Source organism: Scyliorhinus torazame, chromosome 19 (genome assembly GCF_047496885.1).
Source record: "Scyliorhinus torazame isolate Kashiwa2021f chromosome 19, sScyTor2.1, whole genome shotgun sequence".
Taxonomy (NCBI): Eukaryota; Metazoa; Chordata; class Chondrichthyes; order Carcharhiniformes; family Scyliorhinidae; genus Scyliorhinus; species Scyliorhinus torazame.
In genome coordinates this window covers 103,999,890-104,012,242 of record NC_092725.1, presented here as the reverse complement: position 1 = coordinate 104,012,242, position 12,353 = coordinate 103,999,890, and the positions used below count along the sequence as shown (strand labels likewise).

The window sequence follows — 12,353 nt, the reverse complement described above, 5'->3', positions numbered from 1 at the left end:
GTCCGAGTGGTCTAGCCGGGGTGGAAAGTTGGGGGGGAAGGAACCGAGGGTAGGGGGAGGAGTTTTACAAGAGGCAGTGGACGGGAGGAGCTGGAGACCTGGGGGGGGGGGGGGGGGGGGGGGGGGGAGAGCTGTGTAAGATTATGGGTGCCTACGGGTAATCCCTGATTTATTTTTGTCATTTGTTTATGTAAACACGCGGGTTGAGGGTTGGTGGGTAGATGGGATCGTTGTTGTTATTATGGGGACTGACATATCTTGCTGATTATTGTTTATTGTTGATGGATGTAAATGTGGGAGAAAATGTGAAAATGGAGGAGAAATTTAAAAAAAAAAAAGAACTGGCCTTCTGCGACAACATCAGAAATGACCAAACTAGAAACTGCTCCCCTTTGTCAGGTACAATGTCCCTAGAGGGCATCCATGGACTTCTATTGGATTGGTCCATGATTATACTTGGCAAAGTATTGCCGTTGTTTGTTGTTGACTTCTGCAAATTGGCTGACCAGGAAACTCTCCACTGCCTGCCACCAAGCATATTGAAAGCATTTGCAAGCTGACAATCAACCTGTTTCACCACGTTATGAACTCATCTTCTGGAGCCATCGAATCCTGAAGTGATACGTGAACCCAGAGTATCTGGCCCAGAGGTAGAGGCACTACTCACGCCTCTATAGGAGCTGATCCATTTCTCCTATTACTTCCCAGTGTTCCAACAGGTGTACATGTAATGATAGCTATTGAACAAGAACTTCAGGGGTAGGGATAAGACTGGAATCATCAGGTGATGTGCAGTCCTAATCAATGTCTCGACTAAAAATAAATTGATACTTCCTTTTCTAGCATCATCAATCATGCAGCAGAGCATAAAGAGAAAGATTATTGCGAATAAACAAAGAGAAGCTAAGTTTTCTTAAACTTTGTTTTGCTAGAACCTGGATGAGTCAGTCAGATGTAATAAACAGAACTCTGGTTTCAAGATCTCACTGGAAATCCTCTGAATGAGGAGATGAATCCTATGAAGAGTCATTAACTTGCCTTTGCTGGATTCAAGGGATGGGCAATCTTAGCCCCCAAAATCAATATTTAATCCCTAATTGCTGGTTTATGCTGGTTGAACTTCGCGAGGACTATTCTTAGTCCTGTCACCTCCTTGGTGGGTTAATCCTGAATCAGAACACTAAGATCTCATTATTGTCATTTGCTTGAGATGCAACTTAATGGGACATGGGATTTAACTTTATATGCGGCCTATGAGGATCATTTAACAATTAAACAACTTACAAGGAAAACAAAGCTCTAACCAAAGGTATTAAGGGATATGGGGTAACACAGGTTTACGGAGTTAGTCACAGATCAGCAATGATCTTATGAAATGGTGGATAGCTTTGAGGGCTGAATGGTCTCCGCCTGATGCTATGTTTCCTCCTACGTTAGCTCCTTCCCTCGGCCATTGTAAAGCACCTCACTCATGACATTTCACACAGGCATATCACTGCTAGTAATGCAAAAACGAACAAGTTAACGCACCCATGCATGTCCTTCCATCACCTTCGTAGTACAGTTTACACTCGCAGGTGTTGTTGCCCTTGCAGATTGCATCTTCAGAGCAAGGAGGTGAACACACTGGCTTCACAGCTGCCAAAGGATGAAAACAAAAATCATAATGGTATTGCAGTGCAATATTGTTTTGAGGTGGGTCTCTGTAATTTTGGCTGGAAATTGGGGGTATCCCAGAGATGCCAGGGGGAAAGGTCACCTTTGGCCATTGATGTGGTTTCTCCAGAGTTCTGACAATTTTCTATGGGGGAGGGAGGTCGAGAGAAGGGAATGGGAGGGAGAAAGTTGATTATTTGGAGATGCAATGTTGAATATCAATAGCAAAAATGGTAACACTTATGGGGAATCATTACTGACATCGGACGGCACGGTGGCACAGTGGTTAGCACTGCTGCCTCTGGGCGGCGAGGTCCCAGGTTCGATCCCGGTCCTGGATCACCGTCTGTCGGGACTGTGCACATTCTCCCCGTGTCTGCATGGGTCTTGCCTCACAACCCGAAGATGTACAAGGTAGGTGGATTGGCCACGCTAAATTGCCCCTTAATTGTTCAATTCCAAGGTTTATTTATTCAAAAATCAATTTCCAAGTCACGGCCAAGGACAGAATTGAGTCAAGCTTTACAATCAATCATTCCAAACAAAATAAAAATAATGGTAGCGAGAATAGAATAGAATAGCATGCCAAAAATCAGATTGGCGTCTTTAAACAAGCAAGATTCAACGTCGAACAGTTTTCGAGTTTGGTCATTGTGTGGATGAGCTGTAGCATTAAGAGTGATGGCATTCAACGGTTGCTGTTGGCAGATCAGGAACAGTTTGAAAATAGGCAGCAAAATATTTTTAAGTGAATGATGAGTCCAAGGCAGGTGCACAATGCTGTTATGGAGGCTTTTCATAGAACATAGAACATACAGTGCAGAAGGAGGCCATTTTCTGCCAACTATGGCTCAGTTGGCGGTTCTCTTGACCCCGGCTCAGACGGTTGTAGGTTCCAGTCTCATTCCAGAGGCTTGAGCCACAAATAAAAAGGCATCACCCCCAGTGCAGTACTGAGGGCGTGCTGTATTGTTGGAGGTGCTGTCTCTCAAGTGAGGTATTAAATCAAGGTTTGATTTGCTGTCTTAAGGTGGATGTAAAAGATCCCATGACAATTATTACAAAAAACAGGACAGTTCTCCCTAGTGCCCGACCCAATATTCATCCCTTAATCAACATCACTAAAAAAAAAATTATCGGGCCTTTATGACCTCTTTGTCAGACGTTGCTATGCACAAACTAATAACTTCCCCACTTTATACCAGAAATTATGGCCCAGATTTTCATTCAAGGGGTAGGTGCGCAGAGTCGTGAGATTTCCTTGCTCGGCCAACTTGTCCTCTAAAAATGTCTGCCCACAGGCTGGATTTTCAGTCAGGGGTAGGGTGTGGGCTGAAATAGGAGTGGTGGCAAGTGACCCTGGAACAAGCGCAGAGGGTACAGCGGCAGGCTGGGTGCAAGGCCTGCCTCTGTGTTCTAGCACTTTGCTTAACTAAAAAAGAAATTAGACAAGAAACATCCCTCATGTCCCTCACCCCCACACATACTCTCTATGTCCTACTTATGTCAATCGATGCCAAATCTGCCCACCCACCCCCAAGACCCCTTAAACTTTGTGGCAATTTAGTACCAACTCATGCCAAATCATGCCACCCACCCTTTGCTCGTACCATGCCAAATAACCAAATATCCTTGACAGCTTTGACACTTCCTTGACAGCTTTGACAGCTCCAATGCGTTTGTGCACAGAAAATACATAATCATACACACTTTAAACAATCTCAAAGGGTGCCCGATCTCTCCCTAAGGGTACCTTACCTCTCTCGGGGGGGGGGGGGGGGGGTGCTAAACAAAGGGGTACCTTAATTCTCCAAAGTAATATGGCTATCCAAAGAATTCACAAAGTTCAGATTCCACACTCCTATTCAGTCCAAAATCCCACTTCAGTAAAGGCAGCTGATGATTTAAATGGCCAGCTGTCTCCACAAGTTGCACATGTATTAATCCTGGTCCCACCCAAACATCAGGTTCAGGCATGGGAATTAGAAATTCTAGCCATTTCTGGAATTTTGGCCACAACAGAGAGGCTGGCCCTGGTGAAAATCCAGGTCTATATATATTTCCAACAAATGCAGAATTAGCTGTGAAATATTATGGTATGTCATGAAAGCCACTGTTTAGATTGTCCACAGAGCAGGAGCCTAGTTTCTTGAAATGAGAGAATTATAGACTGCATCAGAGCAATCGAATCACATGGCTACACTGGAGTAATGCAAGTGGTACTTAAGCCATACCTAATTGTGTTTCACAGCGGTCTCCAGTCCATCCTTCATTGCAGAGACATATTCCTTGGCCATTAATACCATCATCGCACACTCCATTTTGAGAGCAATCGCAGGCTGTAAGGACATTCAGTTAGAATGAGAGGTGATCAAACAGAAACATACAAAATTCTTAAGCGAGTTGACAGGGCGGCTGCTGAGAGAATGATTGCCTTGGCTGAGGAATCTAGAATCTGGGGTTACATCTCATTATAAAAGGGTTGGCCATTTAGAAATAAGCCGAGGAGAAACTTCTTCACTCAAGTGAGTTGAGAATCTTTGGAATTCTTTTTTTAAAGTCCTGGTTCAAAAGACAGACACTTTGGCCACACAGGATAATTAAAGCATCGTAAAAGGTGGGCTAATGGAATTTTGTTTATATGAAGAAGGTTCCCTGGGGAGTAGATAATTAGAGACATTGGGCGGAATTCTCAATTTCTGAGACTAAGTGTTGACGCCAACGTAGAATTTGTGGACATTCACAACAGAAAAACTGGTGCCGAACCTGGACCGATTCTGTTACTACTAAGGGGCTAGCACCGGTGCCGCTTGAACACAATTGATTCCAATGAAAACTGGTGCGGGATTCGCCAGGTCCGTGATTGATATTCGGGATGCTGACAAGTTGCAGCCACACATACACATTACACTCCCCACACGCACTCATCCCAGCCAACAAGATGACGCTGGTTGTGCTGGAGCGGCCCGTACAGCTGAAGGGTCAGCTGGGGCTAGAGGGCACCTGGGAGGGGGGGGAGGGAGGACACCTATACGACCCGTGTCACTAAGTTCACAGTGGGCTGTTAGCAGTGTGCAGAGCTGTATGGCTACCTTGCCGGCTGCGGCAATGGTGTTCCGTGCCCGTCCACTCCAACCCACCAGCATACCTCCCGGCCACCCCCCGCTATCCGCCCCCACCCCCCGGCTCTGGGAGAGGCCCCCCGAGCAGCACAACTGTCAGCAAACTATGGAGATGTTGGACACTTTCCATACCCTCTCTCTCTCCCTCAGCAACCACCTCACCGGTTTTACTATTTTTAAAAGCACAAGTGGACTGCGCCATCAGGAACATGGCCAATCGGAGGCGGAGCATCGCGGAGGCCCCCGGAGTATACCGTGCCGGGCCCGCTAATGACATGCAAATGGTGTCTCCTGTACGTGCGTTCTGGAATGATCTGCGCCGCTGTCGAGGTGATGGAGAATTGCGACTTGGTGTCAAATCGGTGCCTGCCGTGATTTTGGGGGCGGAACCTATTCTCCGCCCAGTCGTCTTTGCCGATTTTGGCCAACGGAGAATCCGCCCATTGTGTTTGGGTTAGTAAGATGATGCAGTTAATGGGAGGAGCCAGGGATTGAAGCAATTAGGTGTTGAGGACAGCACGGTAGCATTGTAGGGCAGCACGGTAGCATTGTGGATAGCACAATTGCTTCACTGTTCCAGGGTCCCAGGTTCGATTCCCGGCTTGGGTCATTTTCATGGGATGTGGGAACCATTGGCTGCCCATCCCTAATTGTCCCTTGAACTGAGTGACTTGCTGGGCCATTTCAGTGGGCAGCTAAGAATCATCCACATTGCTGTGGGTCAGGAGTTCCATGTAGGCCAGACCGTGTAAATACGGCAGATTTCCTTCCCAAAAGGGCATTAATGAACCAGACGGGTTTTTACAACAATCAATGGTACTTTCATGGCATTCCTGAGACTTGCTTTCAATTCCTGATTTTCATTTAATTTAAATTCCCCCACCATCTGCCATGGTGGGATTTGAACCCATGTCCCCAGAGCATTATCTTAAGCCTGGATTATGAGGATAGTGACAGTACAACTACACCACCACTAGTCACCAACACCATCACAGCATCCCAGCTTACATTTGCGAAGGTTGGGGAGAAGGTGCTGAAAAGATATGCAAGAATTATTCTGAGACACTTCAGGAAAGCAGATAGATTGGAAGATAGATATTATGCCTTCGTTAGAAAAGAGAAGGTTGAGAGGAGAATTTATAGAAGTGTTCAAAATCATAAGAGGTGCAGACAGATTAGATAGGGAAGGATTGGTGGAAGGATCAAGGACCAAGGAACACTGATGTAAAGTGATTGGTGAAAAAAACAGAAGCAACATGAGGAAAAATGTTTTTTTTACGCAGCATGTGATTAGGATCTGGAATGCACTACCTGAAACTGGAGACAGATTCAATTAAGGCTTTCAAAAAGGAGTTGAATAGTTATTTGAAGAGAAATATTTTGCAAGGTCTGTTGGGAAATGGTGGTGCAGTGACATCAGCTGAGATGCTCTCGCAGAGATCTGGCATGTTCACAATTGACAAAATGGCCTCTATCTGTGCTGTAACCACTCTATGATTCTATGATTTATGTCCTCTAGATTAGGTCTCACCTACAAGTAGAAACATTTTATCTACAGCTATCCTATCCCCCAAAACACAGAAGATGGTTAATTAATCAGCGACTCAGGTGCATTATGAGCTGTAAATAAGAAATGGAAAAAATATTACATGTACGAAGCAGAAATGATAAAAATCTAACTTGACTTCTGTCCAATATAATCTTACCTGTACATTCTGGTCCCCATCTCCCAGGCACGCAAAGCTCACAAGCCTTGCCAATGAATCCAGCTGAGCAGTTGCATTTGCCAGTTCCTGTGTACTGATCATTACAAACACCATGGGAGTTGCACGGGTTTTCAGGACCTCCTGGACAAGCTAAAGAAAAACAACAATATTTTAGAAGCGCAGAATCATAGGATCAAGAAATTTTAAAGAACTGTTGGAAAAAAACTCTGCCGGCCAGCAGCATCCCCATGGAGGGGTAGAGAGCCCTGGGCTTTTGCTACAATAGACAGGCTCTCTGACCGGGTTTGCGTACGACCAATTTGTGGAGGCAGCTGGCCATTTATATCACCAGCTGCCTCCAGCGAAGTGGGACTTTGGAAGAATAGGAGTATGGAATCTGGAGTGTGCAGTTTAAGACAGGTAAGAACTTGGCGGATCCCTTTGGAGAGGTAAGCTACCACTTTGGATAGAGTCCCAGGACACCTCAGGATAAGATAACGGACACCTTTAGGAGAAGCAAGTCATCATTTTAGAGAGGCAAGACACCTTTGGGAGAGCAAAGGCATTCCTTGGGACATGTACCTGATTATGCCTTTGCCACACACAAAATCATTGGAACTGTCAAGCTGTCAAAGAGCTGTCCAGCTGTCAAGGAACTGTTAAAGACTGTCCAGTTGTCAACCTCATCAATGTTATGAAGGAAGTGACAACGCTGTCAAGGAACTGTTCAGAAACACTAGGTGAGTTGACATGGAGGGGATAAGGGCAAAGGGTGGGGGGGGGGCATGGGTTGGCATGAATTGGCAATAGGTTGGAGGGCATGGAGTGGCATAGGCTGGTATGGATGAAGTATAGGGAAAATGTGGGAAGGGGTGAAGGTTGAGGGCTGGAGGAATGTGTTTTAAATTTATTTATTTAAACAGACATAGAAACAGAATTAGGCCTCTCGGCCCATCGTGTCTGCTCCGCCATTCAATCATGGCTGATATTTTTCTCATACCCATTCTCCTGCCTTCTCCCCATAACCCCTCATCCCCTTATTAATCAAGAACCTATCTATATCTGTCTTAAAGACACTCGGTGATTTGGCCTCCACAGCCCTCTGCGCCAAAGATTTCCACAGATTCACCACTCTCTGGCTGAAGAAATTCCTCCTCATCTCTGTTTTAAAGGATCGTTCCTTTAGGCTGAGACTGTGTCCTCTGGTTCTAGTTTTTCTTACAGGTGGAAACATCCTCTCCACGTCCAGAATATCCAGGCCTCGCAGTATCCTGTAAGTTTCAATAAGATTCCGCCTCAGCCTTCTAAATTCCAACAACTACAGACCCAGAGTCCTCAACCGTTCCTCATACGACAAGCTGTTCATTCCAGGGATCATTCTTGTGAACCTCTTCCGGACCCTTTCCAAGGCCACACATCTTTCCGTAGATACAGGGCCCAAAACTGGTCACAATACTCTAAATGAGGTCTGACCAGAGCCTTACACAGCCTCAGAAGTATATCCCTGGACTTGTATTCTAGCCCTCTTGACATGAATGCTAACATTGCATTTGCCTTCCTAACTGACGACTGAACCTGCACGTTAACCTTAAGAGAATCATTAACAAGGGCTCCCAAGTCCCTTTGTGCTTCTGATTTCCTAAGCTTTTCCCCATTTAGAAAATAGTCTATGCCGAAATTCCTTCCTCCAAAGTGCATAACCTCACACTTTTCCACATTGTATTTCATCTGCCACTTCATTGCCCACTCTCCTAGCCTGTCCAAATCCTTCTGTGCCCCCTGTATCCTCATACTACCTGTCCCTCTACAGGTCTTTGTATCATCTGCAAACTTAGCAACAGTGCCTTCAGTTCCTTTCTCCAGATTATTAATGTACTTGGGAAAAGTTGTGGTCCCAGCACAGACCCCTGAGGCAGACCACTAGTCACCGGCTGCCATCCTGAAAAAGACCCCTTTATCTCCACTCTTTGCCTTCTGCCAGTCAGCCAATCCTCTATCCATGCCAGAATCTTACCCTTAACACCACGGGCTTTTAACTTATTTAACAGTCTCCTAAAATCTCCAATGCGGCACCTTGTCAAAGGCCTTCTGGAAATCTAAATAAATCACGTCCACTGGTTCTCCTTTGTCTAACTTCCTTGTTACCTCCTCAAAGAACTCTAACAGATTTGTCAGACATGACCTCCCTTTGACAAAGCCGTGCTCATTCAGTCCTATTTTATCATGCACTTCCAAGTACTCCACGATCTCATCTTTAATAATGGACTCTAAAATCTTACCAATGACCGAAGTCAGGCTAACCGGCCTATAATTTCCCGTCTTCTGGGTCCCTCCCTTCTTAAACAGTGGTGTTACATTAACCACTTTCCAGGCAGCTGGGACCCTTCCTGCCTCCAGTGATTTCTGACAGATCACCATCAATGCCTCCACAATTCCCTCAGCTATCTCTTTTAGATCCCTGGGGTGTAGTCCATCTGGTCCAGGTGACTTATCCACCTTCAGACCTTTTTGTTTCCCTCCTAAGAACCTTCTTCTTAGTGATGGCCACTGCACTCCCTCTGCCCCTTGATTCTTCTGGAGCTCTGGCATCCCACTGGTGTCTTCCACAGTGAAGACTGATGGTCTTATGGTCACCTCAGTCCCAAAAGGTTTACCCCTTATCCTCAAACTATGACCCCGAGTTGTGGACTCCCTCACCACCGGGAACATCGGCAGCACGGTAGCACAAGCGGATAGCACTGTGGATTCACAGTGCCAGGGTCCCAGGTTCGATTCCCCGCTGGGTCACTGTCTGTGCGGAGTCTGCACTTTCTCCCTGTGCCTGCGTGGGTTTCCTCCGGGTGCTCCGGTTTCCTCCCACAGTCCAAAGATATGCAGGTTAGGTGGATTGGCTGTGATAAATTGCCCTGAGTGACCAAAAAGGTTAGGGGCAGTTATTGGGTTACGGGGATAGGGTGGAAGTGAGGGCTTAAGTGGGTCGGCGCAGATTCTATGGGCCGAATGGCCTCTTTCTGCACTGTATGTTCTATGTTCTAACATTCTTTCTGATTCTATCCTGTCTAATCCTGATAGAATTTGATATGCTGCTATGAGATCCCCTCTCACTCTTCTAAACTCCAATGAATATAATCCTAACCGATTTAGTCTCTCCTCATGTGAAAGTCCCTCCAACCCAGGAATCAGCCTGGTAAACCTTTGCTGCACTCCCTCAATAGCAAGAACATCCTTCTTCAGATCAGGACACCAAAACTGTACACACTATAGTCACACACAATACTGCTGCACACAATGCAGACACAAAACACTTCCAACTCTGTTGGTGAAAGAGAGATCACAATGGCAATGGGCAGAGAGTGGGTCAATGAATTGGATGAGTGACTGCTCACGAATTAACATTTTTGTTGCCAGGCTGGAAACTGTACAATATACAGTTCATGAAGAAAGCAAGCAAGCATGCCAGTAAGATAAACCTGCATTTACATAGCATCTTTCACAATCACAGGATGTCTCAAATTGCTTCACAGCCAATGAAGTACTTTGGAATTGTAGTCATTGAGTTGCAACATAGGAAATGAGGCAAGTAAGCTGCACACGAACTGTTTAAAAATAACTGGTCACTCATTTAATGCAGAGGCAAGGAGAATTCTTTTCTCTCCGAGGATCTAGAGTTTCTGGAACTCTTTTCTTCAATAATAATAATAATAATCTTTATTGTTACAAGTAGGCTTACATTAACACTACAATTAAGCTACTGTGAAAATTCCCTAGTCGCCACATTCTGGGGCCTGTTCAGGCACACAGGGAGAATTCAGAATATCTAATTCACCCAACAAGCATGTCTTTCGGGACTTGTGGGAGGAAACCGGAGCAGGCAGAGGAAACCCACGCAGACACAGGGAGAACTTGCAGACTCCGCACAGACAGTGACCTAAACTGGGAATCAAACCCGGGTCCCTGTAAAGCAACAGTGCTAACCACAGGAAGTAGAGTCTTAGAATAATTTTTACGGCAGAGCCAGATTCTCGATCAACAAGAGGGTGAAAGGTTATCGGGGGAAGGCAGGAATATGGGGCTGAGGTTACAATCAGGTCAGCCATGATCTTATTGAATGGCGGAGCAGGTTCGAGGGGCCGAGTGGCCTACTCCTAATCTATACGTTTGTATATGATCTGTTTATATGATGTCGGTTGGAGGATAAATATTGGCCAGCACTCCAGCAAGAACTTCCCTGTTCGTCTTTCAAATAATGTCCCACCTGAGAGGGCAGAGAGGGCCTTGGTTTATCGTCCCACCTGAGACATTTTCTAAACCCAAAACCCACCTCATTTTACTGTGCAATAACTTAAGCTAAGTTAGATCTGGCAAAAACGTTTTTTCATCAACACTTTGCTATGATAAGAATAAACAATGACAACTAATGAAGGGACGAGGAGCACGAACTGTAGATTTGTAATGGAGGAGTTTGTTCATTTCATTGCATACATGATACTTGCTGATTCTACTTTTCTAAGAATGCCATGTGTATCTGCAGCCACTAATGGACCAACATAGATGTCTCCTTGCCCCATGGCCTCTCTCACTGAGGGAGCAGTATTGCCATGGGAACAGCAACACTCTCACGTTCTCCTTCAAGTCACACGGCAACCTGCCTTGGGCCTATATCATTGTTCATTCACTGTCATTGGATCATCATTTCGTACCCAACACCATTGCAGTCTTCACCACAAGAACGATATTGGCTCAACAAGAAGATGCAAAACCACTTTCTGAGGGGCAACTAGGGACAGCGCCAACCTCACAGAATCACAAAGTGCAGAAGAGGCCCTTTGGCCCATAGAGTCTGCACTGACAGGTGAAAAAACACCTGACCTACCTACCTAATCCCATTTACCAGCACTTGGTCCATAACTTTGAATGGTGTGATGTGCCCAAGTGCCCGGCCAGGTACTTTTTAAAGGATGTGAGGCAACCCGCCTCAACCACCCACCCCGGCTGTGCATTCCAGATCGTCACCACCCTCTGGGTAAAAAGGTTTTTCCCTACATCCCCCCCTAAGCCTCCTGCCTTTCAACTTGAACTTGTGTCCCCTCGTAACTGACCCTTCAACTAAAGGGAAGAGATGCTCCCTATCCACCCTGTCCAAGCCCCTCAAAAATTGTACATAAGTTAAATGTTCCAACCCAGGCAACATCCTGGTGAATCTCCTCTGCACCTCGTCCAGTGCAATCACATCCTTCCTATAATATAGTGACCAGAATTGCACACAGTACTCCAGCTGTGACCCCTCCAAGTTCTATACAGTTCCAACATGATCTCCCTGCTGTTGTAAACTATGCCTCGACTGATAAAAGCGAGTGTCCCATATGCCTTTTTCACCACCCTATTAACCTGCCCTTCCGCATTCAAAGGTCTATGGACAAACACACCAAGGTCCCTCAGAACTTCCCAGAGTCAGATTATTCATTGAATGCTTCCTTGTCAAATTACTCCTTCCAAAGTGTATCACGTCACACTTTTCAGGGTTAGTATAGTGCTCGTAACACAGATAAAACGTTCCAATTTGGCAGAAATGTGACACTGAATCACATATTGGCACTCGTGGCCAAAACCTTGGTCAAATCGGTGAAGTTTAAAGAGAGTCTTAAAAAGACGAAAGAGAGATAGAGAGTTTTGGGGGAGAAACTGCAGAGCTGAGAGCCTCGAAAGCTGAAGGCATGGCCACCAGTGGTGGAGTGATAAAAATCGAGTCGGGGGGGGAAGCGAGTGGTGCGGGGGGGGGGGGGGGGGGATCGAGTGGGGGTGGTGGAAATTGAATGGGGGGCCGGGTGGGGGGGGGGGGGCACGGGATGTGCAAGAAGCCAGAATAAGA

At 45.9% G+C, this 12,353-nt stretch overlaps 1 protein-coding gene across 1 annotated transcript in view; it reads right to left on the bottom strand.

Moving 5' to 3' along the window:
- The window catches only part of LOC140396386 (stabilin-2-like), a 246,525-nt gene that overhangs the window by 34,104 nt on the left and 200,068 nt on the right, over window positions 1-12,353 (bottom strand). Inside the window, exons 56-58 of the mRNA XM_072484967.1 lie at window positions 6,485-6,634; window positions 3,891-3,995; window positions 1,531-1,638 (exon numbers count right to left, since the gene is read on the bottom strand). Of these exons, the coding sequence (XP_072341068.1) occupies window positions 1,531-1,638; window positions 3,891-3,995; window positions 6,485-6,634 (363 nt within the window). The remainder of the gene's footprint in view (window positions 1-1,530; window positions 1,639-3,890; window positions 3,996-6,484; window positions 6,635-12,353) is intronic.